Source organism: Mobula birostris, chromosome 20 (genome assembly GCF_030028105.1).
Source record: "Mobula birostris isolate sMobBir1 chromosome 20, sMobBir1.hap1, whole genome shotgun sequence".
Lineage (NCBI taxonomy): Eukaryota > Metazoa > Chordata > Chondrichthyes > Myliobatiformes > Myliobatidae > Mobula > Mobula birostris.
The window spans coordinates 4,942,534-4,968,395 of NC_092389.1; the positions used below are offsets into that span (position 1 = coordinate 4,942,534).

At 42.0% G+C, this 25,862-nt stretch overlaps 1 protein-coding gene across 3 annotated transcripts in view; it reads left to right on the top strand.

Annotated features, from left to right (window-relative positions):
• LOC140212745 (beta-secretase 1) overlaps nt 1-25,862 on the top strand; it is a 187,669-nt gene that overhangs the window by 78,650 nt on the left and 83,157 nt on the right. For all 3 annotated transcript variants that reach the window (XM_072283898.1, XM_072283897.1, XM_072283899.1), the window contains one exon: nt 13,708-13,924. In XM_072283898.1, coding sequence (XP_072139999.1) covers nt 13,708-13,924 — 217 coding nt within the window. The remainder of the gene's footprint in view (nt 1-13,707; nt 13,925-25,862) is intronic.

A 25,862-nucleotide genomic window follows, 5' to 3' on the forward strand; every position in this document is an offset into this window, starting at 1 on the left:
GTAGTAACAAGAAGGGGACGCGTGCTGGTGATGAGGTACTTAATGATGAATGCCGCCTTCTTGGATGCGAGTGGATGTTAGTGAACTTGCAAAACCTGAAAGATAAGGCCTTCCTATTTCAGTAAGAGCATCAGAATTCTGCAAAACAGGATTAACTGTACCTGGCTCTGATAACCATATCCAGCCACCTGAGCCAAGAACTAAACCAGAAAAATTTCTTCTTGAGCAAGGTTTTAATGCCAGGTATGAGCACAGCGACTGTTATTAAACCAATTCCAGAAGTTCTGCATTAAAATCATTTTTGTGTAATTTCAGATGTTTAAACATACGCAAAATATGCATCTTCTGGCCTAAATATAATCATGTGACCAGTAGCTCCTGCTTGTGGAGGAGAGATTTGTTGTACATTCTGGTTGTGTCCTCCCCTAGGGCAGACACAGTGCCAATGATGTAAATGTGATCCTGGCCAGGAAGAGTAATTGAATATTAAATTAGTGAACAGATTGGGTTGATGCTGAATCATTGCTGCTTTACTGACTAGATCTTCACTCCTCACCGTTAAAGGTCAGGAACTTATTCAAACAAAAAATAAAAACGCTGTTAAGCAAAGACAAACTCCAAATAAGAAAAAAAATTCTTAAACCTCTAATCAGCAACTCAATGCATAAAAGCATACAGACATGGTCAAGAGGTTTAGTTGTTCAGATCAAACATCAGAATGGAGAAGAAATGTGATCTAAGTGACTTTGACCATGGAAAGATTGTTGGTGCCAGATGGAGTGGTTTGAGTGTCTCAGAAACTGTTGATCTCCTGGGATAAATATACTCAAAATATGCATATTTGCATGAAATGAGGCCACCTTAATCCTAATGTTATTACTAAAGGATTTTAACTTTGTTAGAAGAGAGAGGACTTAATTGAAATATTTAAGATTGTAAGGAGACAAGATAAATGTAGAGGGGACATTTTCACTTTTGGGAACACCTAGAACTTGGAGTTGCTGTTTAATAACAAAGGATCACCCACTTAAGACTCAGACGAGGCAAATTTTTTGCACTGAGATTCATGAGTCTTTGGAACTCTCTTCCTCAAATGGCAATGGAGCTATATACTTTGTAAACCAAGGGATGAAAAGGGATTGCAGATGGATGGGATTGTAGTGTTGATGTTACAGTCAGATCAGCCATGATTTTATTTAAATGGTAAAACAGGTTTGGGGATTAGTAAATACTAATTCATATGCTCATAGCTTGTAAATATTCTTGCAAAGCCAATTTGTAATTTGGGTGTTTGCACAACAATACTATGTATATACACGCAATGGCCACTTTATTAGTTCCTCAAAGTGTTTTTTTGAGCTATTGTCACCTTTCTGTCAGCTTGAACCAGTTTGGCCATTCTCCTGAGACCTCTCTCATTAACAAGACATTTTCACCAATAGAACTGCCACTCACTGGATGTTTTGTTTCTCACACCATTCTCTGTAAACTCCAGAGACTGTTGTGTGTGAAAATCCCAGGAGATCAGCAGTTTCTGAGATAATCAAACTGCCCCGTCCGGCACCAACAATCATTCCACAGTCAAAGTCACTTGGATCACATTTCTTCCTCATTCTGATATTTGGTCTGGACAACAACTGAACCTCTTGTCCATATCTATATGCATTTATGTATTGAGTTGCTACCTTGTGATTGGCTGATTAGATGTTTGCATTAACGAGCGGGTGTACCTAATAAAATGGCCGCTGAATGTAAACCAGCTTCCACTGAGAAAGTTATCTGTTGAAAATGGGCTGCTATTGGGTTTCAGTAGGTATATTTAATGTCAGAGAAATGTATGCAATGTACATCCTGAAATGCTTTTCCTTCACTAAACATCCAGGAAAACAGAGGGGTGCCCCAAAGAATGAATGACAGATAAAACATTAGAATCCCAAAGCTCCCCCCCTCCCATGCTCAAGCAGCAGCAAGGCAATGCCCCTCCACTCCTACCAGCAAAAAAACTGCGTCAGCATCCTCCACCGAGCACTCAAGCATGCAGCAAAGCATTAATAAAGACACAGACTTGCAGTACCCCAAAGACTACTCGTTCACCCAGTAAATCGACATACCACAGGCTCTCTCTCTTCTCATTAGATGCAACTCCATTTGTGAGTGCACCTTTTGATGAGTATTTCATTTCAAAACCTTTGACATGAGGTGCCGTCTTCAAAACAAACTTGAAAGGGAAATTCCCTTTTGGGGATTACGGGCAAGGGCTTGTAGCATATTTGATGATTTGAAATAGAAATATGGTTATGGAAAGATTAAGAGGAAAAGAGTGCGAAAACAAACAAGTGAAGTGAACAGAAATGCCGTTGGTTGTCATGGGCCCTAGCTCACTACTGCAAATTAGCATTATTCTATATGATGTGAGTCCTGCAAGCACCACTTGGCTTATGTGCTGGAAGTCTCAGTTAAGGGGATGGCATGGTGGGAGGAGGTGGGAGAAGATTCTGTGCTCCAACTAAATCTCAACTGCTACACATTGGTCAGTGCAGTCTAATTTAGAAAGCATTCTTTATTAATACTTCTGAGACCTGCAACAATCGAGAAAAACTAGGCTTCCATATAGCACAAACCCATTTTATTCCTCAGAATTAAACTTGTTATAAAAATTTTCATATTATTATGAAAAAATATTAATAATTTTAATAAGATTATTATAGTATAAAATATACAGAAGATATCAAAAACTCTGGGCATTCCAAAGTGTTCTTTTTGAAGTGTAGATCCTATTTGGGAGCAAGGACGGAGGACAGGCAATGCAGCAATGTTTCTCAGGTTCACAGTAAAAGAACTACTGTGAAAGTAAAAGAACTACACTAGAATCGATGAAACAAAGACTGTCAAACAACCAATGTGCAAAAGAAGTCAAACTGCACAAATACAAATAATAATAAAAATAAATAAATAATACTGAGAACATGAGTTGTAGAGGCCTTGAAAGTGAGTTCCTAGGTTGTGGAATCATTTCAGAGTTGAGGTGAGTGAAGTTATCCACGCTGGTTCAGGAGCCTGATGGTTGAAGGGTAGTAACGGTTCCTGATCCTGGTGGTGTGGGACCTAAGGCTCCTGTACTTCCTTCCTGATGGCAGCAGTGAGAAGAGAGCATAGCTCTGTCCATTAGATCGAGCTCATTTTGACAGGTTGATAGTGAAGTTGTACACACAAAAAATAAGAAAATAATCAAGTAAGTCCCAAAATTGTATGTTTAATAAATAAAGCAATAGATTAAATGATGCTATGTGTAACTTCTCTCTGAACCTGTTTATTAACAAGATGTGGGGGAAGGAGTCTAATGAAGCTCTTTGCTGATTGGCTACTGTGATGTGTAAACAAGTGCAGTGCCTGCTGTATTTTTGTTTCTAGTATTAGAATTAGCCCACAGATTTTTAGTGGTTTTTTTGTTGCAAAAAAACAGAAAAAAATTGCGGAACAAACTTTGCTATAATGATCTTTGAAGGGACCTGGTGTTACTAGATACGACTGGCTTATTGGAAGAAAGCTAAAGGTAATACTTGGTAAGTGTTTTTGCAATTGGAAGTCTGTTTACAGCTGCATTGCACAGGGCTCAGTACTTAGGCTCTTGCTGTTAGTGATATATTTAGAATTAAAATGTAGGAGGCATCATGAAGAACTTTCCAAATGATATAAAATGCGACCGTGTTTGGTTGACGATGAAAGGAAAGTTGTAAATTGCGGAAGAATATTGATAGGCTGGTCAGTTGAGCTGAAGACTCTTTCTTTTCTTTTTTAATCTTTTTATTAATTTTCAAGTTCATAAACATAACAATAGTGATACAAAAAGATTGGAATTACCTTATTGTTAATAAACATATACATAAAAGACTACAAATGGTACAAATGTAATAGACTTCCAAACTCTTGATATAGTTAATCTTGGAGAAAAAAGAAATAAAAAGAAAAGGATATTACAAAGAAAAAAAACCCAAAAAAACAGAAAAAAAACAAAAAAAAAAGAACTAATGACTAAACCCAAACCTAACCCTAACAGAACAAAACAAGGCTGAACCAATATATGAGATCGAATACATTCATTAATGTTGTCAACTCCGCTCCTCTATTCATATATTCTAAGTTAATAAGGATTTGGAAAAGGTCAAACTACATCATATGAAAATGTTGAATAAATAGCTTCCAAGTCTCTTCAAATTTAACCAAAGGATCAAAAATGACACTTCTGATTTTTTCTAAATTTGAACATGATATAGTTTGGGAAAACCATTGAAATGTAGTGGGGGGGTTGGTCTCTTTCCAATTCAATAAAATGGATCTTCTGGCCATTAATGTAACAAACGCGATCACCTGACAGGCTGAAGAGGATAAAGATCTATGTTCCGTCATTGGCAAACCAAAAATTGCCGTAATAGGGTGGGGTTGTAAATCAAAACACAAAACTGATGAAATAATATCAAAAATATCTTTCCAAAATTTTTCCAAGAGAGGGCAGGACCAGAACATATGAGTCAAAGAAGCCACCTCAGAGTGACATCTGTCACAAATAGGGTTTATATAGGAATAAAAACGAGCTAGTTTATCTTTAGACATGTGGTGGGGGCTGAAGACTCATAAATAAATTTCAACTCTGAGGAATGTGGAAAATGGAACAAGGCAAAGGATTGTGGATTAAATGGGGGGGAGTCATGAGATGCCTGGAGGAACAGTCACAATTCCTTAAAAGTAGTAGAACAGATTCACAAGATCAGTTATTTTTTTAAAAAAAGGCATAAAGGATGCTTTAAACTCTAATAGCAGGGAGGTTACACTAGAATTATACAGAACACCTTAGAGCATATCTTGAGTACAACCTACAGGTCTGGCCACCATATTGCAGGAGCGGTGAGATTGCTCTAGTGAGGGTGCAGACAAGGTTTGCAAGGATGTTGCCAGGACTGGAAAATTTTAGCTGGGGGAAAGGTTGGATAAGCCAGTGTTATTTTGATTGGAACAACTGAGCAATTTACTTGAGGTGTATAAAAATTACAAGGCACCCTCAAGTCAAGTCAACAGGAAGAGCACACTTTCCGTAACAGAGGTGTCTAAAACCAGAGGGTAAAGATTTACAACATTTGATAGAAGGATTTATGGGAGATGAGAAAGACTCTTTCCACCTAGAGAATGCTGGAGGTCTGGACTCCAGGGTGGTAGAGACAGAACCTCTCATCATATTAAGGCAGGCTTGAAGAGATGTGACCTGCAAGATGACAAAATTAGAACATAGAACATAGAACACTATAGTGCAATACAGGTTCTTCGGCCCACAATGTTGTGACGACCTTGTTCTTCATTGAAGTGCTGTGTGATCTTATACCTGTGTATCTGTTATATCGTTTAATAGCTCACCTAATAAATGGTATACCTCTGATGATACTGCATTCCATCAGAAAAGCACAGGGGCATCAGCATACATGATGAGAAATCAAAAGCAAGAGTAGCCTCTCAAGTCTGCTCCATCATTCAATATGACAATGGCACATCTGTCCTAGGCCTCACCTGCTCCTCTGTGCCAGTTTCCCATAGTCCTAAATTCCCAGATCTTTCAAAAATTCACTTATCTTCTCTTCAAACAAAAAAAACTCCAATTACCTAGCTTTCTAGGGTGGAGAGTGTCAAAGCTTCACTACTTTCTGTGAGGAGAAATTCCATGACACTTTACTGTGAAATAATCAGCCGCCTTTACTTGTAACTTTGCCCCCTCATTCTAGATTCTCCCACTCATGGAAACATCTCAACATCTACCCTGTCAAGTTCACCTGAATCTTATGTGTTTCATTAAGAATATGCCTCATTCTTCTAGTCTGAAGAACACAGACCAACTTCGTAGCCACTTTTATTAATTTTTTTAGATCGGGGTTCCCAACCTGTTTTATGCCATGGACCAATACCATTAGCAAGGGGTCTGCGGGCCCCAGCTTGGGAACCCCTGATTTAGAGATCTAGCACAGTGAGCCTGCACTGTCCAATTACACCCATGTGACCAAGTACTGTAACCTACTAACCTGTACATCTTTGGAATGTGTGAGGCAAACAGAGCACTTCAAGGAAACCCACACAGTCACGGGGAGAACGTACAAACTCCTTACATCAACAATAGGAATTGAAGCTGTGTTGTTGACACTGTAAAGTGTTACACTAGCCTTTACGCTACTGTTCTGCCCCAATGATAGGGCAGTCCTTTCGACTCAAGAATTAAACTAGTAAAACACTTTTGGAATACCTCCAATGTCAATATATCCCTTTCAAACAAGGTGGCCAAAGCTATGCCTAGTTCTCACCAACAACCCTGTACAACCTTTTGTTTCTGAACTCTGTCCGCCTTGCAATGAAGGTCAATATGCCAATTGCCTTCCTAACTACCTGCCTGCTAACCTTCAGTCATTCAGGAATACCTGTATCCCTCTGTACTGCTTTCATTTTCCATCTCTGCCCTTGTAGATAATAAGCTGCCAAGTCATTTATGCTCATGTTGCATCAGTGGAATTTGAGCCCACAGAAGGCAATGCCTCAGGAAGGTGGCATCCATCATTAAGCCACGGCATGCCCTCTTCTCATTACTACCATCAGGGAAAGATGTATAGCAGCCAGAAGGCACACACACTCTACACATTCAATGTCTCCAGCATCAGATTTCATGAACCCATTAACACTACCCCACTATTTTGCTCTGTTTTTGCAGTATTTATTATGTATATATATTTTAATTAAATTTATATTTCTATTGTAATTTATAGTATTTGATGTCTTGTACTGTGCTGTTGCCACAAAACAACAAATTTAATGACTTATGTCAGCATGGCTTTGTGAAAGGCAGGTCGTGCTTTACGAGCCGAATTGAATTTTTTGAGGATGTGACATTGATATAGGTAGAGCATAGATGCAGTGTTTATGGATTTCAACAAGGCATTTGATAAGGTACCCCATGCAAGGCTGATTGAGAAAGTAAGGAGACATGGGATCAATGGGACCATGCTTTGTGAATCCAGAACTGGCTTGCCCACAGAAGGCAAAGAGTGGTTGTAGACGGGTCATATTCTGCATGGAGGCCGGTGACCAGTGGTGTGCCTCAGGGATCTGTTCTGGGACCCCTTCTCTTCATGGTTTATATAAATGACCTGGATGAGGAAGTGGAGGGCTGGGTTAGTAAATTTGCTGATGACACAAAGGTTGGAGGTGTTGTGGATAGTGTGGAGGGCTGTCAGAGGTTACAGAGGGACATTGATAGGATGCAAAACTGGGCTGAGAAGTGGCAGATGGAGTTCAACCCAGTTAAGTGTGAGGTGGTTCATTTTGGTAGGTCAAATATGATGGCAGAATATAGTATTAATGATAAGACTCTTGGCAGTGTGGAGGTTCAGAGGGATCTTGGGGTCCGAGTCCATAGGACACTCAAAGCAGCTACACAGGTTGACTCTGTGGTCAAGAAGGCATACGGTGTATTGGCCTTCATCAATCGTGGGATTGAGTTTAGGAGACGAAAGGTAATGTTACAGCTATATAGGACCCTGGTCAGACCCCACTTGGAGTACTGTGCTCAGTTCTGGTCGCCTCACTACAGGAAGAATGTGGAAACTATAGAAGGGGTGCAGAGGAGATTTACAAGGATTGGGGAGCATGCCTTATGAGAATAGGTTGAGTGAACTCTGCCTTTTCTCTTTGGAATGGAGCGACGGAGGATGAGAGGTGACCTGATAGGGGTGTATAAGATGATGAGAGACATTGATTGTCAGAGGCTTTTTCCCAGGGCTGAAATGGCCAATACAAGAGGGCACAGTTTTAAGGTGCTTGGAAGTGGGTACAGAGGAGACGTCAGGGGTAAGTTTTTTACGCAGAGAGTGGTGAGTGCATGGAATGGGCTGCTGGCGACAGTGGTGGAGGCGGATACAATAGGGTCTTTTAAGAGATTCCTGGATAGGTACATGGAGCTTAGAAAAATAGAGGGCTATGGGTAACCCTAGGTAATTTCTAAGGTAAGGACATGTTCGGCACAGCATTGTGGGCGGAAGGGCCTGTATTGTGCTGTAGGTTTTCTATGTTTCTATGGCAGTGATAATAAACCTGATTTTGATTCTGAATCTATTGACTCAGAGATAAAAGTACAGCCCACTGAACCATATTTAACCCCAAAAGCTAAGCTCAAGGGGATTTACTGAAATTTCCCAACTGTAAACAGATGTCTGAGAGTGTGTTATTGTGTAGTGTATCCAAAATGGTCAGTTAGCTTTTAACAGTCATGTTTTATACATTGAGAACAGGCTGAAAATTGCTTATTGGGATTGTCCAAAGTATTGAATGATAAGATAGAAATTGGTTGTTATGTTAAAGGTAAACTTGAATTTACATGGACTTGTGATCTCCCAAAGTACTTTAGTCTACTTGCACAACTCACCCAAAGAGCTGGAGGTACTCAGCAAGTCAGATTGCATCAAAGGAAGGAAACATCCATTCTGAAATATCGACAAACGCTAACGGACCTGCTAAGTACTTCCAGCACATTGTGTGTTGCTCAAAATTTCCAACATTTACAGAATCCCTTGTGTCTCTGACTTCAATCTACTTGTTTCCCTGTTATTTTGTTGTACGTTAGTCAAAACAGCAAGGATAAGTCTCTCGTTCAAACAGTACAGTAACAACATCAGAGAGGAGTATTGTTCCATGTCTCAGCTTCTATTGGTCCTTGATATCCACAAGACCATAAGACGTAGGAGGAGAATTAGGCCACTTGGCCCATCAAGACTGCTTCACCATTTCATCACATCTGATTTATTAATCCTCTTAATGTCATTCTCCTGCCTTCTCCCCATATCCTTTGACGCCCTTAATAATCAAAAACCAATCAACCTCTGCTTTAGATTTACCAATATCTTGGTCTCCGCAGCCATCTGTGGCAATGAATTCTATAGGTTCACCACTCTCTGGTTAAAGAAATTCCTTCTCATCTCTCTGCTAAAGGGACAGAGGCATGGACGTCCTACAGATTTAAAAAAATCTCTAGCTAACACCAAACCTTCTATTTTGTCCCCAATGTACCCCCCAAGTAAACATAAATGTGCTCCAAAAGCATAACTATGTTTCAAAATATTTCAAAGAAAATTTTATTAGCTGGCAAATTACTTCCACTGAAACTTACAAGCAGTGATCAGTCTTGAAATCGCAAGCTGTAACTGCATAAACAAAATTATCTACTGGAGGAGTGCAAGGCAGAGAGCCAGTTAACACAAGTGGTCTAAGAACAGAATACTTGTTTTAATTTAGAGATCCTTCCAGCCCAACAAGCCTGTACACTCATGTGACCAGTTAACCTACTAACCGGTACACATTTGGAATGTGGGAGGAAACCAGAGCAACTAGAGGAAACCCATGTAGTCACAGAGATAATGTACGAGATCCCTACAGACAGTGGTGGGAATTGAGCCCAGGTCGCTGGTGCCATGATGCTAACCGCCACACTGCCGTGCTGCACTGTGGTTTATACAGACAATGATTGGTTCCTCTCTGCATACATGCGTTTCGATAGGTCCGTTAGAGCAAAATTGAAATGGTGCCTGGAACTGACCTCAAGTGTATGTGGATCAGTGCTAGCAAAACTGAGTGCACTGCATTAGACCGTCAGTGTAGGTTCATATACTGAAACTTCTCGGGTGTGTATACAACTCACAATCTCTCCAAAGATGAGAGTCACCAACTGATTCACGGTTGGAGAGAGGGTTGCAATGTACATGAAGCAAATGTTCCAATAGTTTATCAGGATAGAGAAAATAACAGGCTTCTGAGAGAGAACAAAAACAGAGCACACCTGATCAATAGCAGTATACCAACCTTGAGGCTGTTTGCATGAAGTCACTATGAATCAACTAAATTTGTGCCAACACATTGATTTAAAGGATTGCATTAATTCTGATGATTGAACCAAGATAAATCACACTGTGATTAACTCAATGTATATTGATGAGTCTGTCAATATTTAATGTAACAATTGTTGAGGACAGGGAGGCCAGACTGGTTACCGCCCATGTTGATCTTCCTGACAAGCTTCATGCTCTGTTTGAGTGTGCCAGTGGGTATTACAGGTCTGGGAGTACAAAGCGGGGTTACACTAGTGAAGCTACATTACGAGCATTTGGAAATTAAAGAATAATTATTTTGAAATCGTAAGAACTCACAAGGTGAATATTAAATGTGTTATTGGTTGCAGAATCTGATGCTAGGGACCACAGTCTAAAGTGTAGATCCAGCCCCTCCAGTTTGCAGCTATTTTTGACCAGTTGTTATTTTGAAACATGTTTGTCAGGCCTTGTCAACCAGATTTTGTTGTATGCCCAACCCAACCGTGTCCAATCCAGACTGACCTTACAATAGCCAATCCAAATGTGACCTGTCCATGACCAATCTGAACTAGACCCAGCTGCTGCTAATCTAATTATTCACTACTGTGGCCAATCCAAACCGACGTAGCCCCGGCCAATCCAAAGCAACCCAGCCAGAGCCAATCTGAACCTAACCCAAGATTGGGCACTTATATTTCCAGATACAGGTTATTTTCAATCAGGGTTCCATTTTTACAGATGTACAATATTGTAACGAATGGTGCCAACTAACATGAGCATTTATTTATGGTTTTGCCCTGCCTGGTTACAGTGTAAAGAGTCCAGATGTCCCACATTCAATGGCTGATTTTGACATGCTTGTATTACCAGTGGTTGTTACATTAGTTAACAGAGTATTATTGCACAAGTATTGATTGTGATTGTCAATTTTCAAAGCAACTGTCTTCAGTGCCGTCCTGTGGTGAGGTTGTTCAGAGACAATGTTGTCTAATTACTGCAGGGAGGTTACATGGAAACAAGTTTTAATTTCAAATGCAAACACAAGGAAATCTGCTAGAATTTCAAGCAACACACACAAAAAATGTTGGTGAACGCAGCAGGCCAGGCAGCATCTATAGGAAGAGGTACAGTCAATGTTTCGGGTCAAGATGAAGTCAAAGTCAAAGATGAAGCCGAGTTAGTCCTGACGAAGGGTCTCGGCCCGAAATGTCGACTGTACCTCTTCCGATAGATGCTGCCTGGCCTGCTGCGTTCACCAGCATTTTTTGTGTGTGTTGCTTTTAATTTCAAAGTCTGGTTTTAATTTAATAATGATAATGACAGTTCAATCATCTGCACAGGGTGTCCAGTGGGATAGGGCATATACTTCATTACCAATCTGACCCAAAGGAACTTGCAGAGTATTGTGCCCAGACTCCAGGGTTGAATGACACTGGATGTTTATCCACTAGAAATCCTCTCTAATCTGGAGAAGTGCCTCAATCTCCCTGCAAGGACAAATGTCACCTCCTGACTCTCCTGCTGAGGCTAATTCCCATATTTCCTTGTAACACAGAAGAAAACCAGTTGGCCTACTGAGTCCTATGCTAGCCCAGAACAATCTCATTTCCTAGCACATCTTGACTTGTGGTCAAAATGGCACCAAGTAGGAAGTATGAGAGCCGCTGACCCTCTAGGTACATGAGTCAACGAGTCCAGAGGTCGGGGCTTGCATCTCAGGATCCCATCAATGGCAGGTCCTGGGGTCGATACCAAAGATCAAAGCCTGAAGGTCCATTGGAAGTCCAGGAGTTGAGGCCCAGTGGCTGAAGACCTGGCTCAGCAAGTCTGCAAGTCCACGGGGGACAATGAAGGACTAATACCCGTGAGCCTGTGAGACCAGTGGAGGCTGGAAGCCAGAGACAGCCCGTCCTGGGGTTGGAAGGCTGTATGTAAGGGTGGCTTCTTTTGCTCTTGTCATTTTGTGTGCTCTGGTGCTGGAATGGCGGGCTGAAACAACCCTTAGGTTGAAACAATGAAAATAAACCTACACTCCCTGTATTCAATAGGTTCAATAGGTACGTTTAATATCAGAGAAATGTATACGATCTGCATCTTGAAATTCTTTTTCTTCACAAACATCTATAAAAAGAGGGGTGCCCAAAGAATGAATGACAGTTAAATGTTAGAACCCCAAAGCCCCCCCAGCTCCCCCTCCCAGACATAAGCAGCAGCAAAGCAACGATCCCCCTCCCCAATGAGCACTCAAGCATGCAGCAAAGCAACAGCAAAGACACAGACTTGCAGTGCCCCAAAGTCTACTCATTCACCCCGTAATTTGACATACCACAGGCTCTCTCTCCCTAATAAGGGAAAAAAAGGTGTTCCCATTTCACAGTGAGAGGAGAGATATCTCAAACAACTCACTGACTTATGATGTTAAAAGTCTGTTGCGTCACTTTTTTCGAGCTCTTTGCCCAGAGATCTGTAAAGAAAGGCACAGCTCTTTGGACGCACATCCCACAGCAGTTAACCTGCTGTTCCCAGTGTTCTATGTTCTCCCTCTATGCTTCAGTCTGGGGCACCAGCCTAGAATCAGCCCGCCTCCTGAGCCACGAAAATCCGGCACCCTGAAGGTACACTTGTCTTCCAGACCACATCCTTGGGATATCAAAAAGCTGCCGGTCGTGAAGCCATTCCCGCAAAGAACCAAATTCAGAGTGTAACTCCAGGTCAGGGTCTTCAAAAAAAAACCTTGAAAAGGAAAAAAAGAGACATCAAAGATAAAAATAGAGCTGTTTCTGAAGATGCAAGCAGAGGAGTTGTTGTTTAGTGCCATCATGACTTCGCTCCACCCTTCCAAAATTCCATCCAGTGTCCCCAGATACACCATTTAGCTAAACACCAACGTCAAGTGGTCAATGTGAATCTATGAACTCACATATCCTTGAAGTATGGGGGAAAGCACCCCCCCCCCGAGAGGACATGAGGACATGAACTCTGTCCAACCTAAACTCTCTTGGCAACTTCTGCAAAATATTTGGCAACCGATGAAGTCTCGTCATGGAAATAATTATGTCACAAAATACTGAGGAGGCTGAGAATTTGGAGACTGTGCTCAGGATGAAAGTGATGGAATTAGAATTTATTTAAATCTTACATCCATCCCACAACGTGAGGGAGTAAAAATCTTTGTAATATGACTCTGTTGCAATGTACAGACATGTGAATTTAAAAGTCTAAAATCTGGTAGAATGAAGCTGTCCCGTAGCTGGTTGTTCAATTTTAAACTAATTGAGAGAAAATTGACTTAAAAGTGAAATGAATAAAGTGAAGTAATCTTGCTTTATTTTGTCTGGTCAATATTCAATGGTCATGCCTTCACTCAGACTTAGACCCACCAATATGGGTAGTGGAGGTATAATTTGTCCATCAGTGCTGATCATCCCATCCTTGACCAAGCTGTTCCACCGTGAACACGATCGTTATGGGTCAACATGATGCTTTCAGATCAGGTCATGCATAGCATATACCTCTGCCGCACTGCTCAGGTGTGTTTCTGGGGAACAGGGGCTAGCAACCCTTGTGCCTGTTCTATGTGTTCTATCGCTGAGCAGCTGTGAACTATCTGACTGGCCTGTCAGAGTTCTCTTTGAGAACTAGTTGACTTGATCAGCATTTCTGATCTGGCTATTGTTCACAATTGCACTTAAATTTAAAAAAATATCGAAGTAGGTAAAACAGCTTAATTTTTTGCAATGATTGTGCTGAAATGGTCGATAATCTTTTTTATTACCAGTCCTCTCTTTATTTTACTAGCTTAAATACCTTTGTGTTTCAGCTCTGGCACTTACCGAGACCTGAGGAAGAGTGTCTACGTTCCCTACACCCAGGGCAAGTGGGAAGGGGAGCTTGGGACAGATATTGTCAGCATTCCACATGGTCCTAATGTCTCCGTCAGAGCAAACATTGCTGCCATCACAGAGTCTGATAAATTCTTCATCAACGGCTCCAACTGGGAGGGGATACTGGGGCTGGCGTATGCTGAGATTGCCAGGGTAAGTGTTTTGTTTACTGCAATGATTGATATTAATGTCCAGTGAATGAAAATGTGTTATTGAATGGGTTCATTGATCTTTCATGTTTTCGAGCCAGATATAGTGAGTTGTGAAATTCAGATTCATTGTAAGTCCATAGGTCTATGGTAAAACAGTAAGTGCATTTTGCTACCTCATTTAAAGTTCAAAGTAAAATTTATTATCAGAGTACATGCATGTCACCACATACAACCCTGAGATTCTTTTTCCTGGGGTTTTTCACCCACAACAGTCTCTAGAATTTACAGAGGATGACATGATAATTCCGTGAGATGTTGTGTATGCTTATCTATTGATGTATGTAGAACATCGAGAATGTACACTCAGTGGTCACTTTATTAGGTACACCTGTACATCTGCTTGTTAATGTAAATATCTAAGCAGCCAATCATATGCAGCAACTCAATGCATAAAACCATGCAGACATGGTCAAGAGGTTCAGTTGTTGTTCAGACCTAACACCAGAATGGGGAAGAAATGTGATCTAAGTGACTTTGACCATGGAATGATTGTTGGTGCCAGACAGGGTGGTTTGAGAATCTCCTGGTATTCCCACACATAACAATCCCTAATGTTTACAGAGAACGGTGTGAAAAACAAAAAACATTCAGTGAGCAGCAGTTCTGTGGGTGAAAACATCTTGTTAATGAGAGAGGTCAGAGGAGAATGGCCAGACTGGTTCAAGCTGACAGGAAGGTAACAGCAACTCAAATAACCACATGTTACAACAGTGGTGTGCAGAAGAGCATTTCTGAATACACAACATGTCAAATCTTGACGTGGATGGGCTGCAGCAGCAGAAGACCATGAACATACACTCAGTGGCCATTTTATTAGGCACAGGAGGCACCCAATAAAGTGGCCACTGAGCGTATGGTTAAAACACTGGATTTTACTGCTTTATTTAAGCGTATAGTAGTATTGCCATGATGTTGTTCGTGAAAGAAAAGAGAACCTTAAATATTCCTTGTGTAAGAATTTGTAAACTGTAGTCAATGGGGATATTGTGAAGAGAAGGTAGACAATTTGAGGAGAGCAAGGTTCTATAACAAGTACTGAAATAAACAGCAAGATAATCTGTTTTAGTCATTTAGTTAAGAGCTAAACGTTGACCAGGAATGGAAAGATTCAATTCTTCTTCAGAGTAGTGATTGGTGTGGTAGAACGGTGGTTTGTGCATCAGTTTACTGAGCCAGCGATCAGCGTTCGGAGTTCAATTCATGCCGCTGTCTGTAAGGAGTTCGTACCTTCTCCTGGTCGCCACACAGGGTGCGCCACTTTCCTCCCAGGGCCCAGAGATGTGCGGTTGGGATTAGCGAATTGTGGGCATGCGATGTCGGTGTTGACACAATCCTCGGGCTGTGTTGTCGTTGACGCAAATGATGCATTTCACTGTATGTGAAGTTTCTAGGTACATATAACAAATAAAGCTAATCTTTTGCAGTGACACTCTTCATATCCATATTAAAGATGGACTATCAGAGATAACATTTTTCACAGTAGTATGCATTTGCTGTTTTTTTAAAAACAAATCTGAATTCAATAGCTGTTCTCAGTGAAAGACTAATCCTAGCTTTTCCTAGACTTGTCCTATTTGTGACCAGAATTCTATTGCTTCAAAGCATACTTTTAATTGCCACTTGTCAGGGTAAGTTCTGGGTTTCTTTTGAAATGTTTATATTAGTATTGACCCAGCTGGTGGCGTAGTGGCATCAGCGCCAGACTTTGGGACGAAAGGTCCCGAGTTTGAATCCAGCCGGCTTCCCTGCACGCTTTCCATCCGTGCTGAGTTACGAGCTGGTGATCCCTTTGGAAACTCACCCGGCAGAAGGCAATGGCAAACCACTGCTGTAAATTGCCTCGTACGCGGCTCCCCACTACGTCAGAGAGGCATGGAGGGAAATCATCCACTAACGTACCTTTGCGACGTACCTTTCCATATTAGTATTGAATAAAGTAGAAGCATGGGAATTGGTTGAGTTACTGAATGAATTCATCACCCTTCTTTTAAGTCACTCCCAATAATAATGATTCTTGGGCTGCACATTGTTGATGCTGTTTGTGTGGAGGGTGCATGTTCTCCTGTGACTGCATGCTGCTCTGGTGTCCTGCCAAATCCCAAGCACATGCTGGTCAGTTAATTGCCCATTGTAAAATTGACCCTTGTGTGTAGGTATGGGACAAACTAATCAAAGAGGATTTGATAATCAAGGGAGAAGGAATGAGCAGAGTGTACAAAGGAATAAGGAGATGAGGAATGGGATTGCTGAGAGTGTTCTGTTGGACTTGATGGGCCAACTGGGAGCTCAGATGTATAAACTTAATTGCAAGTATTTAAGCCCATAGAATTGATGGATTTTATCAGCTTGCTTACTCATTAGAAGTGGCCACCAACCCATATGGTGCCTGAAACAGACTCGGGGAACTGGAACTGGCAGTAAATGCCACCCTTGCCAGCACTGCCATAAGATATAAAAGCAGAATTAGACTCTTCTGCACATCGAGTTTGCTTGGCCATTCCTTCATGGCTGATTTATCTGATTTATCATCCCTTTCCTGCCTTCTCCTTGTAAGCTCTGACACTCTTACTAATCAAGAACATATCAACCTCCACGCTAAATACACTCAGTGACCTGGCCCCCACAGTCGTCTGTGGCAATGAATTCCACAGATTCATCACCCTCTGACTAATCTGTCTGAGAGTAAATAAAAGAAATGTCTCTTCCTCCAGGCTTCAGTTTGTAATTTGTCACTTAATTATTTTTTTTTTAGCAACTTTGATTTTTATGTCAGGGCCCAGATGAGCAGATTCTCAGAATCCAAAACAAGATCTGTCCCTGAGCTGAATTGCTCTTTGCCCGTTATCTGTACAATCTGGCATTGTGCCTAAGGTTTGATGGTGTTGTGGTTATTTTTGGATATCATAGCCATTGGCTGTGGAGTGGCTGAGAGAGGAAGTGTACTGTTTACTTTGCTGAACTGAGATTTCCTCTCACTGGATACTGGTTTCAGGAACTGGCAGAGTGAGACAGAATCTCATCCTCTGTCCAGATTAAGTTCCAAACCAATTGGCGCCTGAACATTGACAGGAAATATTAGGATTTAGTCACAGAAATGAATAATGCAGCTAGTTCCTGTAAATTGTGTCCCCTTGCATCAAATATTTAGGGAATGTGTAAATGCTGCAAAAAGGTACAATTAATATCCTCCATCTATTTGCCCTAATTACTAAGATATTGTATAGTACTAATTCAGTAACCATAACTGACTGGTCTCTCCAGTGATTGATTTCTAAGCTGTCTTAGGGTAATGTATTGTTACTTTAAATCGTCCTTTCCTGAAAATAAGTGTGTATGGTTAAGTTATGAAAGAAAGGCCTTTGTAATCTTTTACTCTTGTTTTGGCCAGTCGTTTATCCTCTTGGCCAATCATTTATCCTTTTGCACACTATGCCTGGTAGTAGAGTTGCAGTCAGATCTACTGGGAAGCTGGCCTATAGTTTCACAGCAAGGGTAGGCTGCTTGGTCCCAGCTATTCACCATCTCCACTATTGAGGTTGGATCGCTCTTTGTCTGGAAACATCCCTTATCTTTATCGCCGTGGGCGACCCTGCCGGGAGCCAGGTACCAGATGGCCAAACTCAAGACAGCATCACTCTTGGGATCTCAGGAACTCACAAACCTTTCCAGTTCCTCAGAGAAGATTTGGGAAGGCCAGCCTTTATCGCCCGTCCCTAATTGCCCATGAAAAGGTGGCGGTAATCATCTCTCAGAAGTAACCACCGTCGTCTTAACTTGTACTGGTGAAGGTGCACCCACAAGGCTGTTGGAGAGAGGTAGTTCCAACTTTTAGGCTTGATGACAGAACAGTGATAGATTTCGAAATCAAGATGGCAATGTGAGTTTGAAAGGAACCTGCAGCAGATTGTAATCTCGTTTGTCTAAAGCCCTTGATGTCAGACCCTGTGGATTTTGGGGGGTGTTGCCAAAGTAAGCCTAGCCAAGCATCATTGTGTAGAATATACAGTACACACTACAGACAGTGGGCACTATAGTGGTACGGGGTTTGAGTGTTTAGGTATCTGTTGTTAGGCTGCTTTACCCTGGATGGTATTGAGTTTCTTAAGCTGCACTCAACTGAGCAAATGGAGCTTGCTCCATCATGCTCCTGACACTCCTGAACATTTGGAAATTGTGCTCCACGTAGCTATGAATCCGCAGTCATTGTTATATCTTTTTTGGGCAATACTCCAGGGTTTCCTGGGACCAACCATCTTCAGATCCTTAATTAATGACATGCCTTGATGAGGCAAGGTAAAATTCCTAGAACTCCCCAAGTGCCAGTGGTGTGAGCAACACATTCGCCAGGAGCACTCTGGTGGGTCAGCAAGATGGTGGTTCCCTCTTTATCCTCTAGGAGAGGGAGAGAAAGACATTCACAACCCACAGATGACAGTCCTGCATGGAACGGCTGTCTGATTGCTTTGTCTGTTCTAGTGTGGCATTGGTTGTTTTCCAGGTCACGGGGAGAACTAACGTACCTTCCACATCTGAGCAGAGAGACAACCCCTCAGCCGTGGCTTCAGCTCTCTTCTGAAATTCAGTAATGAGAGACAATCCCAATGCTGAATTGTCAACATTAATTAGGATCTCAAGTCCCTGGGGCCAGCAACCCGCAAACATTTATGCTGAGAGCAATACTTACTGAGCTCAATTTGACACCCTCTCACCAATAATCCAGAGTGGGCTGATTCTAAACACTAAAGATTAGCTTTATTTGTCTCATGTATTTTGAAACATACAGTGAAGCGTGTCATGTGTGTCAACAACCAACAGTCCAAAGATGTGCTGGGGACAGCCTGCAATTGTCACCATGCTTCCAGATCCAACAAAGCACGTCCACAACTTACTAACCATAACCTGTACGTCTTTAGAATGTGAGAGGAAACCAGAGCATCCCAAGGAAACTCACGTGGTCATGATGAGAAGATGCAAGTTCCTTACTGACATGAATTGAACCCCAATTGCTGCTGCTGTAGAGCATTAAGCTAACCACTATGCTACCATGCCATATTGTGCCATCGCTCCGTTCCTGACGCAAATCCGATGAATGGGAACGTGATAGAATTGGCTAGCAGGTGCACTGGCAGGATTATTTTTAACCTAAATGGAGACTATCTGCAGTCTTTACATGGCACATCATTAGGTGTCCTTTAAAGACTAATTGCTGAAACCTTCCAAATTGTTACATGTAAGAAATAGAGTGAATCTGAATGAATTTTACGTTAAACTTTCCTCATATGGCGCTGTAACTGAGATATAGCTGTATGTTTTTTTAAGCCACAGAGGAAGAGTATTTTTGTACAGGAGTAATGGGAGCATGGAACGTGCTGCCAGGGTCGGAGGTCAAGGTAGACACATTGGGAGACATTTAAGAGACTCTTAGATAGGCACATGGATGATAGTAAAATGGAGGGTGATGAAGGAGGGAATGGTTAGAGTAAGCTTTGAGTAGGTTTAAAGGTTGAAGGCCCTCTGTATTGTGCTGTAATGTTCTATGTCCTTTATCCCATCTCACCGGCTTTAGAGAATAACAGAACATTTCCCCGTCACTCCCACCACACATTTTTGAAATGGATTCTGTTTTCAGCACAGAGTACTAGAGTACACATTTGCAATGATAAAGCCTTTGATAGCCACACTGGCAGCTAGGCGAGGGGCTACAGTGTCTCTCCTCCCCTGTGAGGGAAGCTGCTTCTCTCCTGCCTCCCTCGCTGTGGTAGTGTGAGTCCTCCACTAGCTTACAACAAGTGAACCAGCAGTCTCGTGTACTGAGCACACTCTGTTGTCTCAGCTGATGCAGCCTTGGGGGAAGGTACAGTTCAAAGTGCTTAGCTAAACAGCGCACATTTCCAGAGATTATTATATATTTTGCACACTTATTCTCTTCAAGCTTGGAAATGGATATCAGCACAGATTTCAGATCCTTACTGTCAACTGCAGCTGAATTAAATGGATCCAAAGCAAACATCTTATGTATTGCCAACATTACCAGGCACTGTATGTGTCCTTCCTTGTGTTTGACAACTGTGTGCAATTTCTTCTTCCCGTTCTTTGAACTCAATGACCTCTCTGAATGAGGTTACCACGCTAAGGGTAATTTTAATTTGCACCCACAAGGTGCTGGATTAAAACGATTGAAACACATTTCACAGGATGCCTTTAGAGTGATGAAGCCAAAGTCCTCTTCACTGTTGGCTGAATGCAAAAGCACAGCCTGTACTCTTCACTGAAACCTCCCAGATTGCCATATGAAAGAAATAGGAGCTATTTGATGTCAGGCGATCCATCTGTGTAAGGTTTTGTTTTTAATAATCATAGCTACAACCTGCATTTATATCACAGCCTAATTTCCTGTGGACCTGAAATCAGGGACCAAATGGGCAGAAAAACGGCAGATGGAATTTAATGCAGGCCGGTGTGAGGTGTGAGCCAGTGTTGCATAGTTTGATACAGGCCAGTTAACGTAACCCCATTGTCTTACCTTTGGCTGATACAGATGAAAGCACCTTATGGACACCTCACTTTGCATCTGTATCTCTTGAGCAGCAAGTCCCGTACTGTGGGCCAGCAGCCTGTACTCTGTAAACAATGCTGATTGCAAAGCTGTCCTTTTAATTTGAGACTGATTATTACTTGCAATGAATATTAAAAACTGAAGACTGGTTTTTGTTTACAAGAAGAAGCTGAGCAAGGAATATTGTTACAAGTTTAACTTTGTCACAAACAAGTCCGAGCCTTCAGAAAGTTTATGTTGGTGTGCTAGAAAACTGAGATTAGCAATAAGTCTTTTGGGCCCTGGAAAGTGAATATCCAGCACAATACGAAAACCTTCTCTCCACCTTAGACAGTAACATCATGAAGGATCCCACCCACCCTGCTCATAGACTGTTTGTCCCACTCCCGTCAGGGAGGAGGCTACCCAGCATCCAAGCTAAAACCACCAGACCCGAAAACAGTTACACCTCCGCCCACTAACTCCACCACTACTTTATTATTTCCTGTCAGTCACCTTATGTACAGCCTGGTGTCACTTTATAAGACCATAAGATATAGGAGCAGAAGTAGGCCATTCAGCCCATCAAGTCTGCTCCACCATTCAATCATGGCTGATCCAAATCTTCCACTCCCCTGCCTTCTCCCCATACCCTTTGATGCCTCGGCTAATTAAGAACCTATCTATTTCTGCCTCAAATACGCCCAATGACTTGGCCTCCACAGCTGCTCGTGGCAACAAATTCCACAGATTTACCACCCTCTGACTAAAGTAATTTCTCGGCATCTCTGTTCTAAATGGATGTCTTTCAATCCTGAAATCATGCCCTCTTGTCCTAGACTCCCCTACCATGGGAAATAACTTTGCCATATCTAATCTGTTCAGGCCTTTTAACATTCAGAATGTTTCTATGAGATCCCCCCTCATTCTCCTGAACTCCAGGGAATACAGCCCAAGAGCTGCCAGACATTCCTCATACGGTAACCCTTTCATTCCTGGAATCATTCTCGTGAACCTTCTCTGAACCTTCTCCAATGTCAGTATATCCTTTCTAAAATAAGGAGCCTGAAATTGCACACAATACTCCAAGTGTGGTCTCACGAGTGCCTTATAGAGCCTCAATATCACATCCCTGCTCTTATATTCTATACCTCTAGAAATGAATACCAACATTACATTCACCTTCTTCACAACCGACTCAACCTGGAGGTTAACCTTCAGGGTATCCTGCACGAGGACTCCCAAGTCCCTTTGCATTTATGCATTTTGAATTCTCTCCCCATCTAAATAATATTTCTTCCACCAAAGTGCATGACCATACACTTTTTAATATTGTGTTTCATTTGCCACTACTTTGCCCATTCCCCTAAACTATCCAAGTTTCTCTGCAGGCTTTCTGTTTCCTCAACACTACCCGCTCCTCCACCTATCTTTCCATCATCAGCAAAGTTAGCCACAAATCCATGAATCCCATAGTCCAAATCATTGACATACATGGACATATATCCAATCTATGTTTATAAGCTACCTTAGGTATTTATATTTACTGTGTTTTTTAAAATTATTATTTTTGTGCTGCATTAGATATGGAGTCAAATTATTTTGTTCTTCTTACACTTGTGTACAGTAAATGACATTAAACGGTCTTAAATCTTAGACATGCTGCACTTAGTCAGTTACAATATGAAGTCAGTATTTGCTGGTTCCCTTCTACTGTGCCCGTGTAGTTTACTACTTGAGGTGAACTGGGTGTATCAATCAAAGTGATTTTGTTTTGTCATATTTACATACCTTCTGGCAACTTACTGGCTTCTTCTGTTATTTAACAATTTTTTCTGTTCCCATGGAGATCAGTGCAGGCATTCTGGATGAAACGCATCCTTTGTTATCAGGGATGAGATAAGCTCTGTTCGTCACAGGTATATCGAAACATCAAAACGTAAAGTATATTACGTTATTTGTAAAACAGGCCGAGGATTGTGCTGGGGGTAGCTCGCAAATGCCATCATGCTTCATGCACCAACACTGCATGCCCACAACTTACTGACCCTAACCCGTATGCCTTTGGAATGCGTCATGGTCTGTCTCCTTATGGGCAGCAGTGGTTTGAACCCCCATCAGTGATCACTGGGGCTGTAGTAGCATTCTGCTAGAGACACTTAATCATGTTGATGGTATTATACCAACTCTTTCCAGATTATATTGAACAATCATTCTTAAAAGGGCTTTTTAACAGTAGTAACCTGCTTTCCTGTAGAGACTACTCTGTTTGGGGCTGATTCAGTGGTCCTCCAGTGAGCTGGAATGAAATGCCACTTCCTGACCTATAATTATTCTCTGATTCTGTGATGAAATACTGCAAGGTGTTTCACAGCACATTTGGCCCAAGAAGGAAATACTACAATATAAATGATTAAAGCTTGCCTAAAGATCACTTTGAAGAAGGATCAAGTGGCAGAAATTTTAATGGAAGGAATTGCACATGTAGGCCATGGGTAACTGATGGCAAGGCTGTGAATGGTGGAGCAAAGGACTTGAGGAGCACACAAACATCGGAATTCGATGCCTTCAAGGTCTCACATGGGGTAGGGTTGGAGCTTGTTTCAGAGCTAGAATTCAAGGACTCACAAAGGGTAAACCCTCTCTTACAAAGGGTAAGGCTGGAGTGGGTTTCAGAGCTGGGTTTCAGCGACTTCAAGGAAGAACATGAACACAAGGATAGAAATTTGAAAATCAGATTGCTTGATGATTGAGACTCGGTCAAGGTCACTCAGCTTGGAGAAATTCAGCGAGTGTAGGGTTTAACGTCAGTTAGCTCGGGGTTAATGAGTGAAGAGTAATTGCCTCGGCAGGAAAGTTGAATGCAAAGCATAATCAGCTTCTGACCTTGTCACGGCAATCAACAGAGCTGGTGATCCATCTTAATACAATCTATTTCATTCTCCTGGATAGTTATCAAAAGCAGTTTGAGCTCATTGTTATTATGACGGTGTCTCTTTAAGGGAGAAGATATGGTTGCAGATATCATTAAGTGTGAGAGTAATCCACTTCCCTTTTTAATCATTCAGATTATGTACCAATTCAGACGTTAATATGCAGAGCACTCCTACAATAACTATAGCCAAAGACAAAATCACTTTTACAGTCACTTTTTGGGAACAGCCACCGATTGGATGGTAATGGGATGGTCTATACATTACTATACACTGTCAGGATAGACCTATAGAGTCCCTCAAAAGCAGAGGTGGAGGAGTATGCCTCATGATCAACTCTTCTTGGTGCACAAATTTATCAGTGCTGTCCCAATTCTGCTCACCAGACCTGGAATATCTAGCAGTAAAGTGCCGTCCTTTTTACCTACGACGGGAGTTCTCTAGGGTCATTTTGGTAGCAGTTTACATTCCACCTCAGGTCAATGTCAATCAGGCTTTAGATGATCTGAGCAATGGAATCAACATTCATGAAACAGCGCACCCTAACACCTTCACCATCGTTTTGGGAGATTTTAACCAGGCCAGTCTGAAAAAATCACTAAGCAATTACCATCAACAGATCACTTGTAATACCAGAGGAAACAACACACTGGACCACCATCAAGAATGCCTACCATGCTATTCCATGCCCTCACTTTGGGAAGTCTGATCACCTGGCTGTACTTCTACTCCCTGAGTATAGGCAGAGACTGAAGACTGCAGCACCAGCAGAGGGGACCAAGAAGGTATGGACAAGGGAAGTACAAGAGTGCCTACAGGACTGCTTTGAATCGGTGGACTGGACTGTATTCAGGGATTCATTTTCAAACCTGGATGAGTATGCTGCAGTTGTTACTGACTTCATTAAAACCTGTGTGGATGAGTGTGTGCCCACAAAGACTTACTGTACATTCCCAAACCAAAAGCCATGGATGAACCAGGAGGTACGTCATCTGCTGAAGGTCAGATCTGTGGCATTCAAGTCTGGCAACCCAGGCCTGTACCAGAAAACCAGGTATGATTTGTGGAGGGCTATTTCAAGGGTGAAGAGACAATTTCGAACGAGGTTGGAGGCGACAACAGATGCACGGCAACTCTGGCAGGGTCTGCAAGACATTACTTCCTACAAAGTGAAACCCAATAGTATGAATGGCAGCGATGCTTCACTACCAGATGAACTCAACACCTTCTATACCCACTTTGAAAGGGAGAATACAACTACAGCTGTGAAGATCCCTGCTGCACCTGATGACCCTGTGATCTCTGTCTCAGAGGCCGATGTCAGACTGTCTTTAAAGAAAGTGAACCCTCGCAAGGCAGAAGGTCCCGATGGAGTACCTGGTAAGGCTCTGAAAACCTGTGCCAACCAACTATCGGGAGTATTCAAGGATATTTTCAACCTCTCACTGCTACGGGCAGAAGTTCCCACTTGCCTCAAAAAGGCAACAATTATACCAGTGCCTAAGAAGAATAACGTGGGCTGCCTTAATGACTATCGCCCGGTAGCACTCATATCGACAGTGATAGAAACATAGAAAATAGATGCAGGAGTAGGCCTTTCGGCCCTTTGAGCCTGCACCGCCATTCATTACGATCATGGCTGATCATCCAACTCAGAATCCTATACCTGCCTTCTCTCCATAACCTCTGATCTCTTTAGCCACAAGGGCCATATCTAACTCCCTCTTAAATATAGCCAATGAACTGCCCTCAAATGTTTCCTGTGGCAAAGAATTCCACAGATTCACCACTCTCTGTGTGAAGACGTTTTTGCTTATCTCGATCCTAAAAGGCTTCCCCTTTATCCTCAAACTGTGACCCCTCGTTCTGGACTTCCCCAACATCGGGAACAATCTTCCTGCATCTAGCCTGTCCAATCCCTTTAGAATTTTATACGTTTCAATCAGATCCCCCCCTTCAATCTTCTAAACTCCAGAGAGTATAAGCCTAGTCGATCCAGTCTTTCATCATATGAAAGTCCTGCCATCCCAGGAATCAATCTGGTGAACCTTCTTTATAACCCCTCTATGGCAAGAGTGTCTTTCCTCAGATTAGGGGACCAGAACTGCACACAATACTCTAAGTGTGGTCTCACCAAGGCCTTGTACAACTGCAGAAGAACCTCCCTGCTCCTTTACTCGAATCCTCTTGCTATGAATGCCAGCATACCATTCGCCTTTTTCATCGCCTGCTGTACCTGCATGTCAACTTTCAGTGACTGGTGTACAATGACACCCAGGTCTCGTTGCACCTCCCCTTTTCCTAATCGGCCACCATTCAGATAATAATCTGTTTTCCTGTTCTTGCCACCAAAGTGGATAACTTCACATTTATCCACATTAAATTGCATCTGCCATGAATTTGCCCACTCA